The 15,804-nt window shown below is 31.8% G+C and overlaps 1 protein-coding gene across 9 annotated transcripts in view; it reads right to left on the bottom strand.

Moving 5' to 3' along the window:
* The window catches only part of LOC130891824 (uncharacterized), a 49,512-nt gene that overhangs the window by 1,243 nt on the left and 32,465 nt on the right, over nt 1-15,804 (bottom strand). For 5 of the 9 annotated variants that reach the window (XM_057796850.1, XM_057796846.1, XM_057796847.1 and 2 more), the window contains 11 exons: nt 14,011-14,073; nt 13,620-13,715; nt 11,606-11,689; nt 10,123-10,263; nt 9,846-9,980; nt 6,693-7,430; nt 5,448-5,648; nt 3,625-3,782; nt 3,268-3,511; nt 1,990-2,396; nt 382-571 (listed from right to left, as the gene is read on the bottom strand). In XM_057796850.1, coding sequence (XP_057652833.1) covers nt 382-571; nt 1,990-2,396; nt 3,268-3,511; nt 3,625-3,782; nt 5,448-5,648; nt 6,693-7,430; nt 9,846-9,980; nt 10,123-10,263; nt 11,606-11,689; nt 13,620-13,715; nt 14,011-14,073 — 2,457 coding nt within the window. Of the gene's footprint in view, nt 1-381; nt 572-1,989; nt 2,397-3,267; nt 3,512-3,624; nt 3,783-5,447; nt 5,649-6,692; nt 7,431-9,845; nt 9,981-10,122; nt 10,264-11,605; nt 11,690-13,619; nt 13,716-14,010; nt 14,074-15,804 lie in introns of those variants that run through there. The other 4 variants (XM_057796849.1, XM_057796855.1, XM_057796853.1 and 1 more) reach the window with 4 other exon arrangements.

Here is a 15,804-nt window from a genome sequence, read left to right as displayed (position 1 = left end):
ACACTTTCTGTATGACATAAAGTTAGACCACATGTACAATCAGGTGGTCAATACTGAGCAGAATAATCGGAGGAAACATGCGAATATGTCTAAAATGCCATTTTAACATGTGTGTTTCTTATATCATACAAAAGGTTGATGAGATAGTCGCCCTCTTGTACAGAAATTATGCCTTTTCTTCTTTTTTTTTATAAAACAAATTAAATTAATAGAACACTGTTTTTACAAAGAAAACCAAATTAATGTTATCTAATACATGGGAGTGATAAAAATATGGTAGATAAGTGTCTAGCAGGAAGTAGTACCGAACCGATTGGCTTACGACTGTTTTTTAAGGTTTCCATATACTAGTAAATCCAAATGGGTTAAAAATTTTAATACCTTAAAATTAGGAGAGTACCAATCACAGTTTTCGTTGATACCAGGACTTCTACAAGGACTCTCGTCATGTCCCGAAGACGTGCCCTGCGATCCCAAACTCCATGGTGACGGACAAGTTTCTTGCGTCGTTCTAAGTGTATTTATATTTTTAGAAAAATGTCGTTGTTCCTGGTAACCACATGGAAGACCACTAAAAAATTATTTGATGATGAAGAAACAAAAACTATATACCACAATATTTAAGGTATTGGTTAGTGATTAAACTATTTTGACTTATTGTTTTTAAAATGCGATTATTGGAGAAAGTGTTATCAAAAAGCAAATATTAGTATCTAACATCATACAATTTTTTTAGTACATTTTGTCAAGCAAAAACAGACTTTGTTTGCTTGAAACTGGTGCAGGCTCCTTATGACAGTATTTACAAGATGTCGAAATTGTGGCTATGGATTACCCAGCGCGTAGCTGGGACTTAAAACCTATCGATCATTTATGAGATGAACTTAAGAAAAAATCTCAGGGGCTACAAATCCTGCACCATCTGGACCTCAAAACGAGCTTCGCTGTGGAATGGGATAATATCGAACAAGTTCGAGTAAAGAAACTTATTTGATCCATGTAAAAACTATTATTAGGGCTAGGGGAGGGAACACTACATATTGATTGGTTAATTCCAAATAAATTATTATTTTCACGAATTTAACCTTTTTTTTCCTTTACTGTCAATTATAACCCTTTTTCATTGTTTAAGATTCCCTTTCGTTTCATATTTTTTCTTTATACCAAAAAACTCAATAACAACATAGATTTCTCATTATAAAACTAAAACTAATGGCTCTGAGATGCTAAATCAGAAAAAATTTAAAAGATACAGATGATTTGCTAAAGTGTAGTAGTATACCTTGAACATAATATCGTGGGGGTTAGTACAACTAGGTATTTACAAAAATCGTTTTTCTGGGAAATCCTAAAGAAAAAAATATTTGACGATAGTTACAACAGAACTTGCTGTAAATCAAAATTGGAACTGACATACAATATATAATATAATATATACAATACGTTAATTGAACAACTAGATAATTGGATTTAGAGAGGTCTTGGTCCAGCAAGAAGTAGGTAACTTAAAATATCAGGTTGTAGTAACAAGAATTATTCGGATTTAAGAGATACCAATTTCCAAACATATTTAGCGCCACCAATTGAAAAGTCGAACGACTTATCTAGTTATAGCATTAGAAAGAACTGAATCATAGAGTTATGAACCAGATGTAACACAATTTCAAAAAAAAGTCAAGTTATTGTACTGAGCCCATGATATCAGAATGGGGAAAACTTAAGCAACGTGGTTAACTTAAACTACCACCAAATAATTCATAGTAGATGTCAACAAAACAGTTATATCCAAGATAATTGATAGAGACCCAAAGAAGGAAACACCCTATAAGTTATTCTCAAATTTACCATCAAGATTTGCAAGTCACAACAAACACCAGCACCAATCGATAATTTTTGTAGCTTTAAATATATGAACGTTAGAAAATTATTAGATATAAAACAGGACATGTTAGTTCCGTATTTTTTACAAAAACAATATTTTTCACATACTTATTTTGTTGCTTTAGCATATCAATGGTCTTACAATAATCTTTCTCTTTGGCCATAGTGTAATCGTTAATTTTTTTCTGTTCGTTTAACCACAAACGAAAATATTCCACCACAGTCTTACTTTCTAAATATATATCGTCACGATTTTTTTTAACTTCCCTCAATTCAGTTTCAAGGGATTTAACAGTATTCTCATTATACCTTTGCTGATCATCATACGATGACTGTAACGATCTCAATTCGCGCAGTAAATCTTGATTTTTTCTATGAAGTGCATCTTTTTCTCTCTGTACCATTTGAAGTTCCACCAAGTATTGCTCGACCTGTGTTTTAAGAAGTTCACTTTTTTCTTCGAGATTAGTTACTGTAGATTGCATCTGTGTACTATGTGAATGCAATTTTTGGTTCTGGAAATCAATTCAATCAAATAATTAATACTCCAATAAATATTTAATTTTATTGTAATATGAAGTGGTAAACCGATATTGGAACATCGATATTTCCAATAAGCAGCAAATATTCTATAGTCGATCGTTAAAAAAAATCGGCTTAAAGATTGTGGCACAGGTATGGATCTCATGGTCTAGTCACCGAGTTCAAAAACGTGAAAAATAGAGATAAAGGTCCTAAAAACCTATAACTCATTGGATTTGGAATCACCTCTAGAAAAAATTTTTTAAAGGATTTGAGTGCATGTAAAAAAATCCAATTGTTATAAAGAAAAGAAGATGGAGAAAACTGGTATTTGATTTTTCGTTAATTACTCAAAAAATATCAATATTTAAGCAATTTTTAAACAAGCTCGTTAAATAGGTGGAAATATCCGATCAAAAAGTCCTAGCTCCCCTACATACTTCATAAATACTTCATACTGCGATAAATGTTCATTAATTCGTTATTTTTTTGCATTTTGCTATATATAGATGTTTATGTAATTTTTTTTGCTTCAGAAAGAAAATAAAGCATTGTTTATAATTTATAACAAATTGTTAAACTTAATTCAAAATAATTCAATAATTAATGAAAAGATTTTCCCTCCAAACTATTTAAAAGTGTAAATTATCAATTTTTTAAGTTGCTTAAATATTAATATTTTTCGAGTTATTATAGAAAAACTAAATACTGTTTTTTTCATCTTATATTGTTTATAACATATATCTCTATTTTACAGGTTTTTGAACTTGTTGACTAGACTATCAACTGAACTACAAAAAGTTTGTTTTTTGGTACTTGGTACTCAGAAAAGTTATTTAAAAAAAATTGGGTAAAAATAATTACCTCCATATTTATAGCACAATGTTGTTTCAATAATCTATTTAACTGTTCTTTTAAAGCATTAATTTCTTCTTGGGCACACGCCAACTGCACACATTTCGTACCATTGAGTTGTTGAGAATTTCGCTCTAACTCAGTTAATTGCAATGTTTTCAGTTCCAATTCTCTCCGTAGAGACGTTAACTCTTTTTCGAATTGTTTTGATCGTTCTGAAAATCGACTTTCCTCCAAGTGTGCTTGTCTTAATCTAAAATCAATAATAGAATATGTATACTTTGATTTATTTTTAAAAAAATTATATTTTTTGAAAAGGAATTTGAGAACAACCTGTACTTCAATAAAATATACAGCAACTTTTACCTGTCCATCAATTTTTGTTTGAGCTCACTATATTCTTTATCTTTTTCCAATTGGGTTTTTGATATTTCTACAACTTGGAATTCTTTTTCCATAAGTTCCGATTCCATTTGCTTGTTCTTCTTTTGAGTATCGAAGAGTCTACTCTTTAAATCTGTTACCTAAAAAAAGATGTAGAAATATAATTTACTAATGGAAAGCGTTCTAAATGTTCTTGATTTTAGGTCTCTTCTGTTTTAAAATTAGTTTTTTTTTTGATAATTTTTAAGAGAAAAGAGAGACCTAAAATTAAGAACATTTAGATGCATTAATATATCAAAAGGGTTTTGGGCCTAAGAAATTTGTTTAGGATCTTTTTTTGATAGTTTATCAATGTTCTCGTTTCTTATTACTCCCACTATGTCCTGGTACCCTCAGCAGAGTAACTATGTTGCCTAGACTTTTGACAAATCTAGAAAATTGAACCTCTCAAGAAGTTCAAAAGATGAAGTAGTTCTTTTATTAGTGACAATTTTATAATTTGATAGTTTATCAACGTTCCCATTTCTTACTACTCCACTATGTCCTAGTACCCTCAGCAGGTTAACTGTGTTGCCTAGCCTTAAAATCATAATATGAGAATTGACAACTCTAGAAAATTTAATCTCTCTATAAGTTCAAAAGATGAAGTAGTTCTTTTATTACTATACCTTTTATAATTTTAAGAGCTTCCGTCTGAGTAAACCTTTTTGCTCTATCTTATATACTCTCAGGTCTCATACCCTGAGATTATGTGGTGCCTTGTATTCAGCAAGTATGTGGATGGATATTTCCTTTTTAAACCATATGGTTTGTAGCTGCCTCTTTCCACCAAGTTGAGTTTTTTGAGATGTTTATTCAGGTGTTAAAACTTTTAGCAAAAACTTGTCCTAGCTAATTGCAGTATTCGATCCTATCTTGTCAGCCCTTCTCTCAACCCTACACTGTTGTCACACTATTTAAAAATTTTTTCCCTATTTCTTTCAAATTGTATCAGTGCTGATTCCACAAAAGTGTTCTGGGCCCTCGAAATTTTTTTAGGCGCCTTCCTTTGATACATTATCAGCTTTCATATTTTTTTTTCTCCCATGTGCCTTAGTACCCACGACAGGGTAACTATGTTGTCCAGAAGATTTAACTTCCGTAGAAGTTCAAAAGATGAATACAAAAAATCCACTATACTAAGTAAGTATAGATACAGAGTGGATGCTAATTCAAAACGACTCCTTAAACAATCTACAAGGTGAAACGTGATAATAGTCCCAAAAAAAGATACAAGGTGGGAACATGATAATACACTTAGTTCCAATCCTGTCAAAAGTTCTAGAATGATTAATACTTGAAAGAATAAAGTCAGAGCTCAATACTTGAGAATGGATACCTTTTCATTACCCAATAATTGTTGCCAAACAAGAAATTAGTTTATAAAAAGCTATTAACTTCAATTCAAATATTTCATCAATGTAATATTGAAATTAACGCCATAGAAGTGTCACAGTATGAGTATGAGCTTCTACAACATCTGGTGTTTGAACTATAAAATTTCTATCAAAAATATTCAAACGAAAAAATCTGTGTGACACAAATCTTGTAATCTAAGAGGAGTAGAAGTCAAAGAAGTCAAACTACAACAAATCAAAAATTGAAGAATATAGAACCTGCTAAAATCCTTTTTAAACCATTCTAAAAACATAATAAAAGATATTATGTCCAAACTGTACCAAAACCACATCCGTTTAAAACAAATTGACTTAAAGAATCTTTGTGAGCACCATATTTAATTGTTAAAATGAATTAACGTTACTTACTGCTCTTTTGAGATTCTCAATCACCCTTTGATAAAAATCCATTTCACAGCGGCAATCTATGCAAGAAGTCACTTCCTCTTCTTCCTCAATTGAAACTTTTTCATCATTGAATTGTTCAATGTACCTTTTACATTCTTCCCTATTGCATTTACTTTCGAATGGTATTTCTTTTTTTGTTAAGTTTTTGTTAAGATCCGTTAACTGGAATAGAAAAAAAAATGTGTAAAAAATATAAAAAGTGGAAATTTTCTCGATTACTTGAGCCTTATATGTATGAATGTATGAAGGGTGTCATAGTCAAAAATATCTATTGTACTTCCATTTCTTAATTAACTGTTTACGCTACCACTACACCAACAATAACAATTACACTATCTCATGCCTCATTCAATAACCTGTTATTGTCTTCAGATATAAATTGAGTATACCACTAGTCTCTGAAGAAGGTATAGGTAAATTGTTTTCCTTCAATTATTGAAGGCGATAACCAAGTTACCTAATCTAACCTAACCAAGTTATCATTTTCAGAGGTAAATTCAGTACATCCCAGTCTCTGAAGAAGGTAATATATGGGTTATATGTAAATCGTTTTCCTTCAATTATTGAAGACGATAACCAAGTTATCATTTTCAGAGGTAAATTGCGTATACCCCAACCTCTGAATAAGGTAGTATAGGTTATAGGTGGACCGTTTTCCTTCAATTATAGAAGGCCATAACCAAGTTATCGTTTTCAGAGGTTAATTGAGTGTACCCCTAGTCTCTGATGAAGGTAGTACAAGTTACAGGTAAACCGTTTTCCTTCTAAATTTTAAGATGATAACCAAGTTATCTAAAGACACGTCTGATAGTGAAATAGTGAGTGTTGTAGTAGCATAAACAGTGTGTTTAGTATCCAACGATTACATAGATTCCAATTTAGTTTTTTTTTACTGTGGCAATGGGGATGCTCAAGGTTTATAGCTGATCTATTAATCCTTTTCCTTCTATAAAGTTCAGAAATCGGCTAGACTGATACCATCTAAATTATACTGTATGTAATGATTTTCATGAAAGACTTTCCATATAAGCATTCTATTGTTGTAAAAGTAGAAAGATATGGCGGATAGTTTCAATTTAAGAGCCATTTTGATCTGTAACTCAGTGTAAAATGTAATGTTAATGATTTGAATGAAATGGAATATGCTAAACTTTATGGAATGTTTTTCTATTAGACAATTTTTTTATTTAATATCTAATTATTTACCGTCTTCCTCAAATCACTAATAATTTTTCTGTATCTAACTATCTCTGCATGGCATCTGGTGGCATCCCTCTTTTTGATAACCGTTATTTGTTCTTGAAGTTCTTTGAGATCTCTTAGATATTTGTCACGTTCTTCTTCTGTATTTACTAACTTATCTTTAAGTTCCTCGATAACGCACTTCAAATAATGCTGTTTATTTTTTTGTCTATCTTTTATATCCTTCAATTCTCTTTGGCAACATTTTAGAGATCTATGTTGATTATTGTACGCCATTTGGATCTTGCACAATTCTGATGTCTTTTTTTCCAATAAGTTCTTAAGATCAGTTAGTTTTTCTTTGCAGATTTCAATCTGATTTTGACAAATGCCTGTAACTTCTTTTGCGTGCAAATTATCGCATTGATAATGTTGAACGGCTTCTTGGAACTCACACAAGGTTTCTGTAAGGCAAGATATAGTTTTCTGCAGTTCTTTATTTTGTCCTAGGGAGCAATTTAAATTTTCTTTAATGTTTTGAACCGTCCGATGGTGCTTCTTTCCATCCATTTCCTTTTCACAAATTAATCTCTCCAATTCGTTTATCCTAGCTTCGTTTATTTGATTCATTTGGCTTTCGAGAAGTACTTTTTCTTCGGCTATTGTCAGTTGCTTGGTTAACTTCTCATTCAGATCTTGTATATTCGTGTAGGCCGACATCAATTTATTAGATTCCTCTTGAGCCGAACCATGGGATAGAGTCTGTAACAAAGAAATGAGTATATTTAGCCGAACGCTAGATAAGTTTGGGGTGAGTAGAAGGGACCAACTAACCCTCCTCTACATATGCCAATTGGATACACTGTTTGCTATAAACAGTTTAATAACAAAATATTTTTAAAAGCAACTTGTAAATTCTAATTGGTCAAAATTTTGTTTTTTGATTACATATTATATTTTTGCTTCGGTACCTTTGTTTTCTAAAGCCAAATTTTGGAAGAAAACTCAAAAATAATACAGAGTATTTTTAAAACGAAACAAGTCAAAAAATTTGGAATATTTTTATTTGCAAATATATTAACAACTTGTTTTTTGTACCAATTCAGACGTTGTACCTGAAAATAAACAAATACAATGAAGTGATCAATTTGTTGATAAAAAAATCTTAATGGAAACTACCAAAGGCAGTTTATAGGATTACAATGTATAAATATTATTCCTTGATTATTAAGAGGAGCAAGAATTTGAATTAAAATAAAATGGTAGTGACTTAGGAATTTTGCAAAACTGTCCAAATGTTAGGAAATATTTAGCAAAACATATATAAATATAAAATTTTTAATCAACTCAAATACAATCTGCGAGTACTGAACAGACTGTTTACATAACCACTACACCAACATTCACAATTACCCTATCTAACGAGCGTTTCGATAACCAAGTTATCGTCTTCATAGACTGAAGATACTTACTTTTATTTTTAGTCTTTGAAGACGATAACTTGGTTATCGAAACGCTCATTAGATAGTGTAATTGTGAGTGTTGGTGTAATGGTAGTGTAAACAGTGTGTTCAGTATGAATATCACCTACGGTTCCAGAAATTCCAACTTAACAATGTACCAGTAATTCAATAGAACTTAGCGATAAATTGTAATCAAACTAAATTCCACTTTATTATTCCAGAGTGTAGTAATCAAGTTGGAATTTCTGGTGACATTCATACTGAACACACTGTTTACACTACCACTACACCAACACTCTGAAAACAATGTTTAGTAAGAGTTTAGTAGGAATGTGAGTGAAACTTTACGTTTACTTTTGAAAATCAACAAATGGAGCGTTGTAATTCTGAAAAATGTATGCAAAAAATGAAAAAAATGTTTATCGTTGCTTTAAAGTAAAAAAAAGACACAATAAACGAAAGGTTTCAAAATAATTTGGGCAATAATTTTTCTAATGGAATTATTTCTTCACGTTGCACGAAAAAGTAACCTCCCATATCAACAGATTTATCTCCAAATAATTTTTTTGGAGGGTGATTAGTTGAAATAATATGCCATTCGGCATGTTACGTTTTTCTTCAAACATTTTGAACATTCCAACATTTGAGTTTTTGAAGAAATTGATTTGTTATCGAGCTCCCACTCCATTAGAATAATTCAATAAAACTCCAGATTCGTTGATTAATCCTCCTCTATCTATCTACACTCTAAAAGTGTAAATTTAGTTCTCAATTTCCGGTGATATTATTCTTTATATTCACTGGTAAGTTCTTCTTATATCTTTTTAACGTCACTTTGAATATTGAATCCTATGAATTTAAACTTTTTAGAAGAATTTATACAACTTAAAGCCACCACAAATCTCAATTAATTCTGCCGTTCTTAAAAGGAGAAAACAACTACTTTCCTGGCTGATGCCTCCACGAATATTGAATTACATTTCCTCTGAATGAAGAGCGTGATGTCAATCGACCTTTTTGTCAATATTAACATCCCCAATGGCTCACAATTGCAAGGAGAGGTTGTAACTATTGACTAGTTTCGACATTATGACGTCTCATGAGAGCAGTTTAACAACCCTCTTTTGGGGTTAAGACCCGAACTGAAGATAACTTCAAATTTGGTACATGTAGTTAAACATATCCCAGCGACCATTAAGTGGCGCCATCCATTTGTCATCAATGGTCCTTATTTTCCAGGTTTTTGTTGCCCTTTCCTTGTCACATAGCTTTTTCAAGCTTAACTTAATCTTTTATTGTCCTTCCATTCTGTGACGTTAGTTATTCGTTTTTTGTCCTTATTTAGCGATTAAGCCGGCCGGTGACATGACAACAGCAACTGTTTCCTCCATTTTTAAGGGGATGAAACTTTATTTCACTAATAAGTAAACTTGCCAACTCGTCCCACCACTTACTGTTCAATTATCACGCGACACCAAACTACCAGACACGTGCGTAGTTCAGATTCCACTAAAATCGCCGATATATGGCAAACATGTCGGTAACAAAGTTTTTCCAGAAAGGTCCTCAATTGTTTAAATATTCAATTTAAAAAAATTCAAGTTATAACTTAAAAATTCACATTCATTTGCACCTTAACGTTAACTCAATCCGTGGACATACTGTATATAGTTACTATGAATAATGCACTTCTGTATCTTTGCCACACACTCACCAATAATCCTTGTAAATGTTCAAGTTGTTCTGCCATCATGATCATTTCCTGCTTAAAGTACTGAATCACTTCTTCAAAGTTTTTCTTTTGTGTTAATAATTTTTTTAAATGACACTTGCACTGTTTCAATTCATCCTAAAATGAATATTTATTCAAAATAATGTTATTTTACAATAAACTAATCAAAATTATATTCCCTGTCAAATATTTTTTATTATATAAGATATAAAAGCGTATGGAAGCATGCATTAGCGTAGAGACACTGAATTAATTGTACCTCGGAATTTTTTAATAAACTATGATACTTAAATAGTTGATTTTCTAAGCTCTCAACATCTTGCAGACTGCTACAATGTTCTAATTCTACGTTAAAATTCAATTCTTGCAGTTTTTCATAATTTTCTCCAATTAGATAAAGCTGAAATACAGATAATAAATAATTTCTCACAATATAAATAATTAGTTGTTAGGCAATGTATAAAATTGTTAATATTTCAATTTCTGTAAGGTTGAGGAAAAAATATTTTTAAATCGTTTTTCTGAAGGTATAATTGTAAGTGTACACTATGTTTTTTAGATAAAATAGTCTCAAGGCAACAAATCGGGAGATCCGGTCAGTCACTCTATTGTGCCTCATATTCATCTACCATAGTCTCGAGACGATAAATCAGGAGATCCAGTTGGTCACTCTATAGTGTCCTATCTTCCAATCTATCATAGTCTCTAGACGACAAATCGGGAGATCCGGTTGATCACTCTATTGTGCCCCATCTTCCAATCCATCATCGAATCAAAGCGATAAATCAGGAAATTCGGTTGCTCACTCTATCGGGTCCCATCTTCCAATAAACCATCATAGTTTCAATGCGACAAATCGGGAGATATTGATGGTCACCTTATTGTGTTCCATCTTCTAATCCATCATATTCTTAAGGCGATAATCGGAAGATACATTTGGTCACTTTATTGTGCCCCATCTTCCAACCCATCATAGTCTCGAGACGACAAATCGGGAGATCCGGTTGGTCAACCTACTGTGCCCCATCTTCTAATCCATTTATCTTGGAAAACTCATTAAAGTAATTTTGAAGAGTAAAACAAAAGTGCGGTTTGCACCATCTTGCTAAGACCGAAAGTCATTCAAATTTCCTTCTGAAAGATGTCATCAAAATTCTACGTACAAAACACCATGACAATATTGTTAAATTTTTTCAGAAAATAGGAAAAATTGAGTATTGAGCAGTCATTAAATATTTGTTTTTGGAAAGGCAATGCGCCTACGAAAAACTGCAACAACCAACAATATCATATAAAAAGTTTACCAAATGGTACTGAAGGACTACCGTCGGATTAAGGTTAGAGAATCTATCAGGACAACAAAACAATGCCATATACTGACTGAGAAATCTTCAAAAGGAGAAAATAACAACAGGAGAGTATTATGCATCATTTCTTGATAAGCTAAAGGGAGGAATTGCGGAAAAGGGACCGCATTTGAAGAAAAAAAATGCTTTTCCTTTAGAAGCACGCACCTTCAACCCTTCAGTAACCGTCATGTCTACAATTCACAAATTGTACCCACCTTATTCACTAGATTAGGCCTCCAGCGACCTATTCCTGTATAAAATTCATTATAACACATGATTTTCAATACGACACAGATTTTTAATCCAATAAAATCGAGTTACTTTTTAATAAAGTGACAATTTGACAAGAAAACGTTATAGTTGATAAACAATTTTTGGAAACAATCATTTTACCTGTTGATTCAGTTGTTCCTTTTCGTTTTCGCTCTCTGATATTATTTGAAGAAACATAACCAGAAGTTTTTCTTGACAATTAACCTAAAAAGTATTAATTTTAAGAAATTGTCGATCTGGAAACAAGGTTTTACTTACATGCGTTATTACTTTGGGAATCAACAAACATGCGAAACTTAATCAAAAAACGAAATCACTTATTATTAAAAAAAATAATATATATTTTACAAAGAAAAAGGTAAGTACACATAATACTGAAAAATGACATTAAAATATGTTGATTACAATTATTTACTATACTTACAATAATAACTTTCATGTATATCAGAAATTAATATTAATCAAAATTTCTATACGAAAGTTTTCGAGGAAAAAGTTTCAGTTAAAATATTTTCATTTATCTATTACTTCTGGTTATAACGTTTAAAGGCCATACTTTTTATTGCATTTTAAAAAATTCACAGATTCCCGGATAGTTTTTGAATAATTTTGAGCCCTTATCAAAAACAATTTAGAAAAACAAAAAGGTCAAAAATTACCAGAAATTGCCTCAATAACACTGGTTTCCTATATTTTTATATTGTCTTCGGCCTGGCGTGAGACTCCATCTAATTCTTTAGCCATTCGATATTGATGTAGCAACTCATGAGGACTCTGGTCCTAAGTATGGAGTCGTTGCCCCTTTTTTGGTAAGGTTGTCTGCATCCTCATTGCCTGGTGTACTCTGGTAGCGGTTACTTTGTTTTTTTACTTGAAAAATGCTGAGTGATTTTTCTAGCGGTATGGAGAGCTTGCATTTTGGTCCACAAATACCCAATCTAGCCACGTGCGCTAATTTCAGATCATCTGTTTACCAGTGAGATACATTTTGGGCTTGCGGAAGATGTTTATTGACCCAGTCTTTGATTTCCACCTAGAATGGGATAACTATGACCATCATGCTGTGTATTTGGACCATTGGTTTGTCACGGCTTTCTAGCTTTATTAGCTCTAGAATCCTTAGGTGGGCTATCAGATTTCCCGGCTTCAGTCTTACTGTCTGGATTAGCCTGCTGGCGTCGCTAATTTTCTCTTTTTCAGTATAAGGTGGAGAGGAGGTGAGATCAACAGTGTCTCTAATATAGGTAGCCTTTGAATCTTGTTTAGTTTTTTCTGAGCTACTATCTTAGGTTTAAGTACCCAAGCTTGCAACAAGTCCATATAGTCGCAGTGGCTTAAATGGAACCTGTATGGTTTTATTGGGGCTAATCAATGTCCCAGTTGTTAATTGTGTTGAGGGACGTTTGTATCATGGAAGAGATTATGCCATCATGTTTAACCCTTATTACTGCTACTATCAGATTATCTTTGTAGCCTAGAACTGTGAATCTAGCCCTGCTAAGTCTAGTGAGACTTTTGTTCGCTTCCAATAACCACAGTTAGGGTTGTGGACAGAGCCCTTAACTGTAGTACTAGTGGAAGTTCATTTCTGCCGTTACTAAAAGCTGTTGTAGCATGGGATAAAATACAGAGTGAGCTGGTTATCAGGAGACTTAAGGCGATAGTTTGATTAAAAAAATGTACTTTTAAGGATATAATCTTTTTAAATGCTATCTGTTAAATTAAATGAAATATATAATTTACTTTAGTTTCTTTTTTCACTTATAGTTTTTGATTTTATTAATGAAAATGCAAGAGCAGTTGTATGTAGATAGTAAAATAACTTCTACTGAACCATGCATACTTAACTTTTCACAGGAAAGTTGATTAGTTTATTCTCAATCAACTTTACCGATACTCTTCTTAGATAAAAATCAACTTTCCCTGATTATCTACTTTTCAGGTGACATATACACAAATATCTGCTTACTTTAGACTGTTAATATGTCATAACGACGAAATACTAGATGTTAATGGATAAAACTTAAAAATAATCAAACACGTCAAGTCAAATGTCATGCACTGGTTTTGGATTATCGTTCGTAGGTTTCGATTCAGAAAATCCAAACCATCTAGAAGTCCATCCAACACTCACACTATCATTGTATTTTTGTTTGACACTGTCTAGCTCATTTTTTGTCGTTACTAAGACTTCCTGTAAGTGACTGATTGTTGTGCGTTGATTTTCGATCTAAACAAAAAAAAATAAATTAAAATTTAAATAATGTAATTTATAGATTGAATAATTTTTGAATAAAAGTTACAACTGGCTACTGTTGCAAAGATTTTTTATTTAAATACTCATAAATCTAAATAGTTTTTACAATGTGAGGATACTTTTGTCTCTATAAAAACACTGATATTTTCTTTTAAAGGTGATCTAAAAATAATTTGAATTGTTTAAATAAAAAATCTTTCATTTATACCGATACATTAATTAAATGGATGAATTATTATTCTCCATTTATTTTTTTCTGATAACTTACCTCTAATTTGTACTTCTCTTCAGTATCTTCCAGTACACTGATAGTATTTGTATACAAGTCAACCTATTCGATAAAAAAATGATCGATTGGAATCAATGATTACACAAAAATAAGATTATAATACATATACAGTGTGTCTACTCAAGTTAGCAACATATGCTATTATTAATATTAAGGAAAAAGTTATTGTTCATAAAAGGTTGTTTAAAGCTTAAATAGAAACTACTTGATGTTATAATTTTTCAGTTGTATAAGAGGTGTTTGGAAAAATATGAATTATTCTGAAAAATAAAGTACCTTTGATAATTATAATGACAAAAATTCGATATAAGATTATAAACTAATTTGAATTTCAATCAAATTTAGGAACACATAGAAATTCTTCTAATTATGGGTGGAAATTATAAAACATAAGGAAGCAGTTAAAATATTCAAAATCAAGACATCAAGGAATTCTGCTAAAATTTAAAGTATAACGAAATCTAAAAAACTGTTGCAAGTGAAGTTAGGAAGTTACGATATACATTACAAATCTATCTCACAATTAGTCTCGTGCCATACAATAATCCTTTCATTGGACTCAAATTCCTCAAGAGTATTACAACAGCCCCTTTCTTCAAGGTCAGCTCGTGGGATGGTAAACCAGTCACCTCAAGGCTGTTCAAAAATTCAGTAGGGAATTGTAGACTTCGCTTTCAGTATATGTTATTAGTATATTCACACTCATAAGTAAATTGTGAATAAGACTGGAAGGAAATCTAAAATCTTTTTATTGATTTCATCGCAGTGCTCATTCTTTGGCGCCAGAATTGCAATATCCAAGTCTGATATCAGGGTAGAAGGTAAGCCCACTAAATAATCTTCAGTAGTACGGTATTGACCATTGCTAATATTCCGCAGGAAGTTTTTAAAACTTTGAAGTTTTAATTGAGTTCTGTACTGTAGCACCACTAGATGCATGAGGTACAACTGGCAACACTTGTAATTTTTATTAGTTGTATGGTATTGATTGAAGGCAGTAACTAATCAGAATGTAGGCCTAGTATTTTTGAGAATGTTTGATCAGAAAAATTTAAAGGTGAAATTGAATGAATTCTCCTCAGACTCAACCAATTCACTCATATTATATATCAAATGAAAGGGCTTGATTTATTGAGTGCTCTTAGCTAACTGTAAATCCAATAAAAATATTTCGAAATAACATTTAAATTAAAAAAAGGGTAGTACTTCAAATATGGGTTTTTATTATTAAACATCGCCATTTTCAAAAATACATTGTGCCAAAGCTAAGGGAAGTAAAAAAATATAAGCAGTGGTTTACTATGTGAATTAGTGGATGTCTTATACAAAGCCCTATCTAGAATCATAAGAAATAGATTAGGCAAATACTAGGCTGAACATGTGGGTGAGTACCAGAGAGGTTTCAAAAAGGGAATAAAGACAATTCAGTACATTAGCTGGGGATTAAACCTAAAGCTCCTCTTTGTGGTTATCAAGCAAACATATGATTTAATAAGTAGGAAACATTTGTTTGAGGCGTTAGCAACACTCAGAATACCTAAGAAAATACTACATTTTGTAAAAACGACTGAGAATAACACCGATAATGAAGTAGTTATCTGTCGGAAAATTTTAAAGCAAAGAGACCCACTATCAACAGTGCTTTTTAACCTTTGACCAGAAATGATCCTAAGAAGTAGTGGCATCCGAGCCCGGAGGATGATTTACAACATCAAAACGCAAATCCTTGCCTACACAGATGATTTGGTACTTAGTGTTTCTATTCTTTGAAAA

The sequence above is a fragment of the Diorhabda carinulata genome, chromosome 3 (genome assembly GCF_026250575.1).
Source record: "Diorhabda carinulata isolate Delta chromosome 3, icDioCari1.1, whole genome shotgun sequence".
Taxonomy (NCBI): Eukaryota; Metazoa; Arthropoda; class Insecta; order Coleoptera; family Chrysomelidae; genus Diorhabda; species Diorhabda carinulata.
Note: the sequence above shows the minus strand (reverse complement) of the source record. Positions and strands in the feature narration are given on the sequence as shown.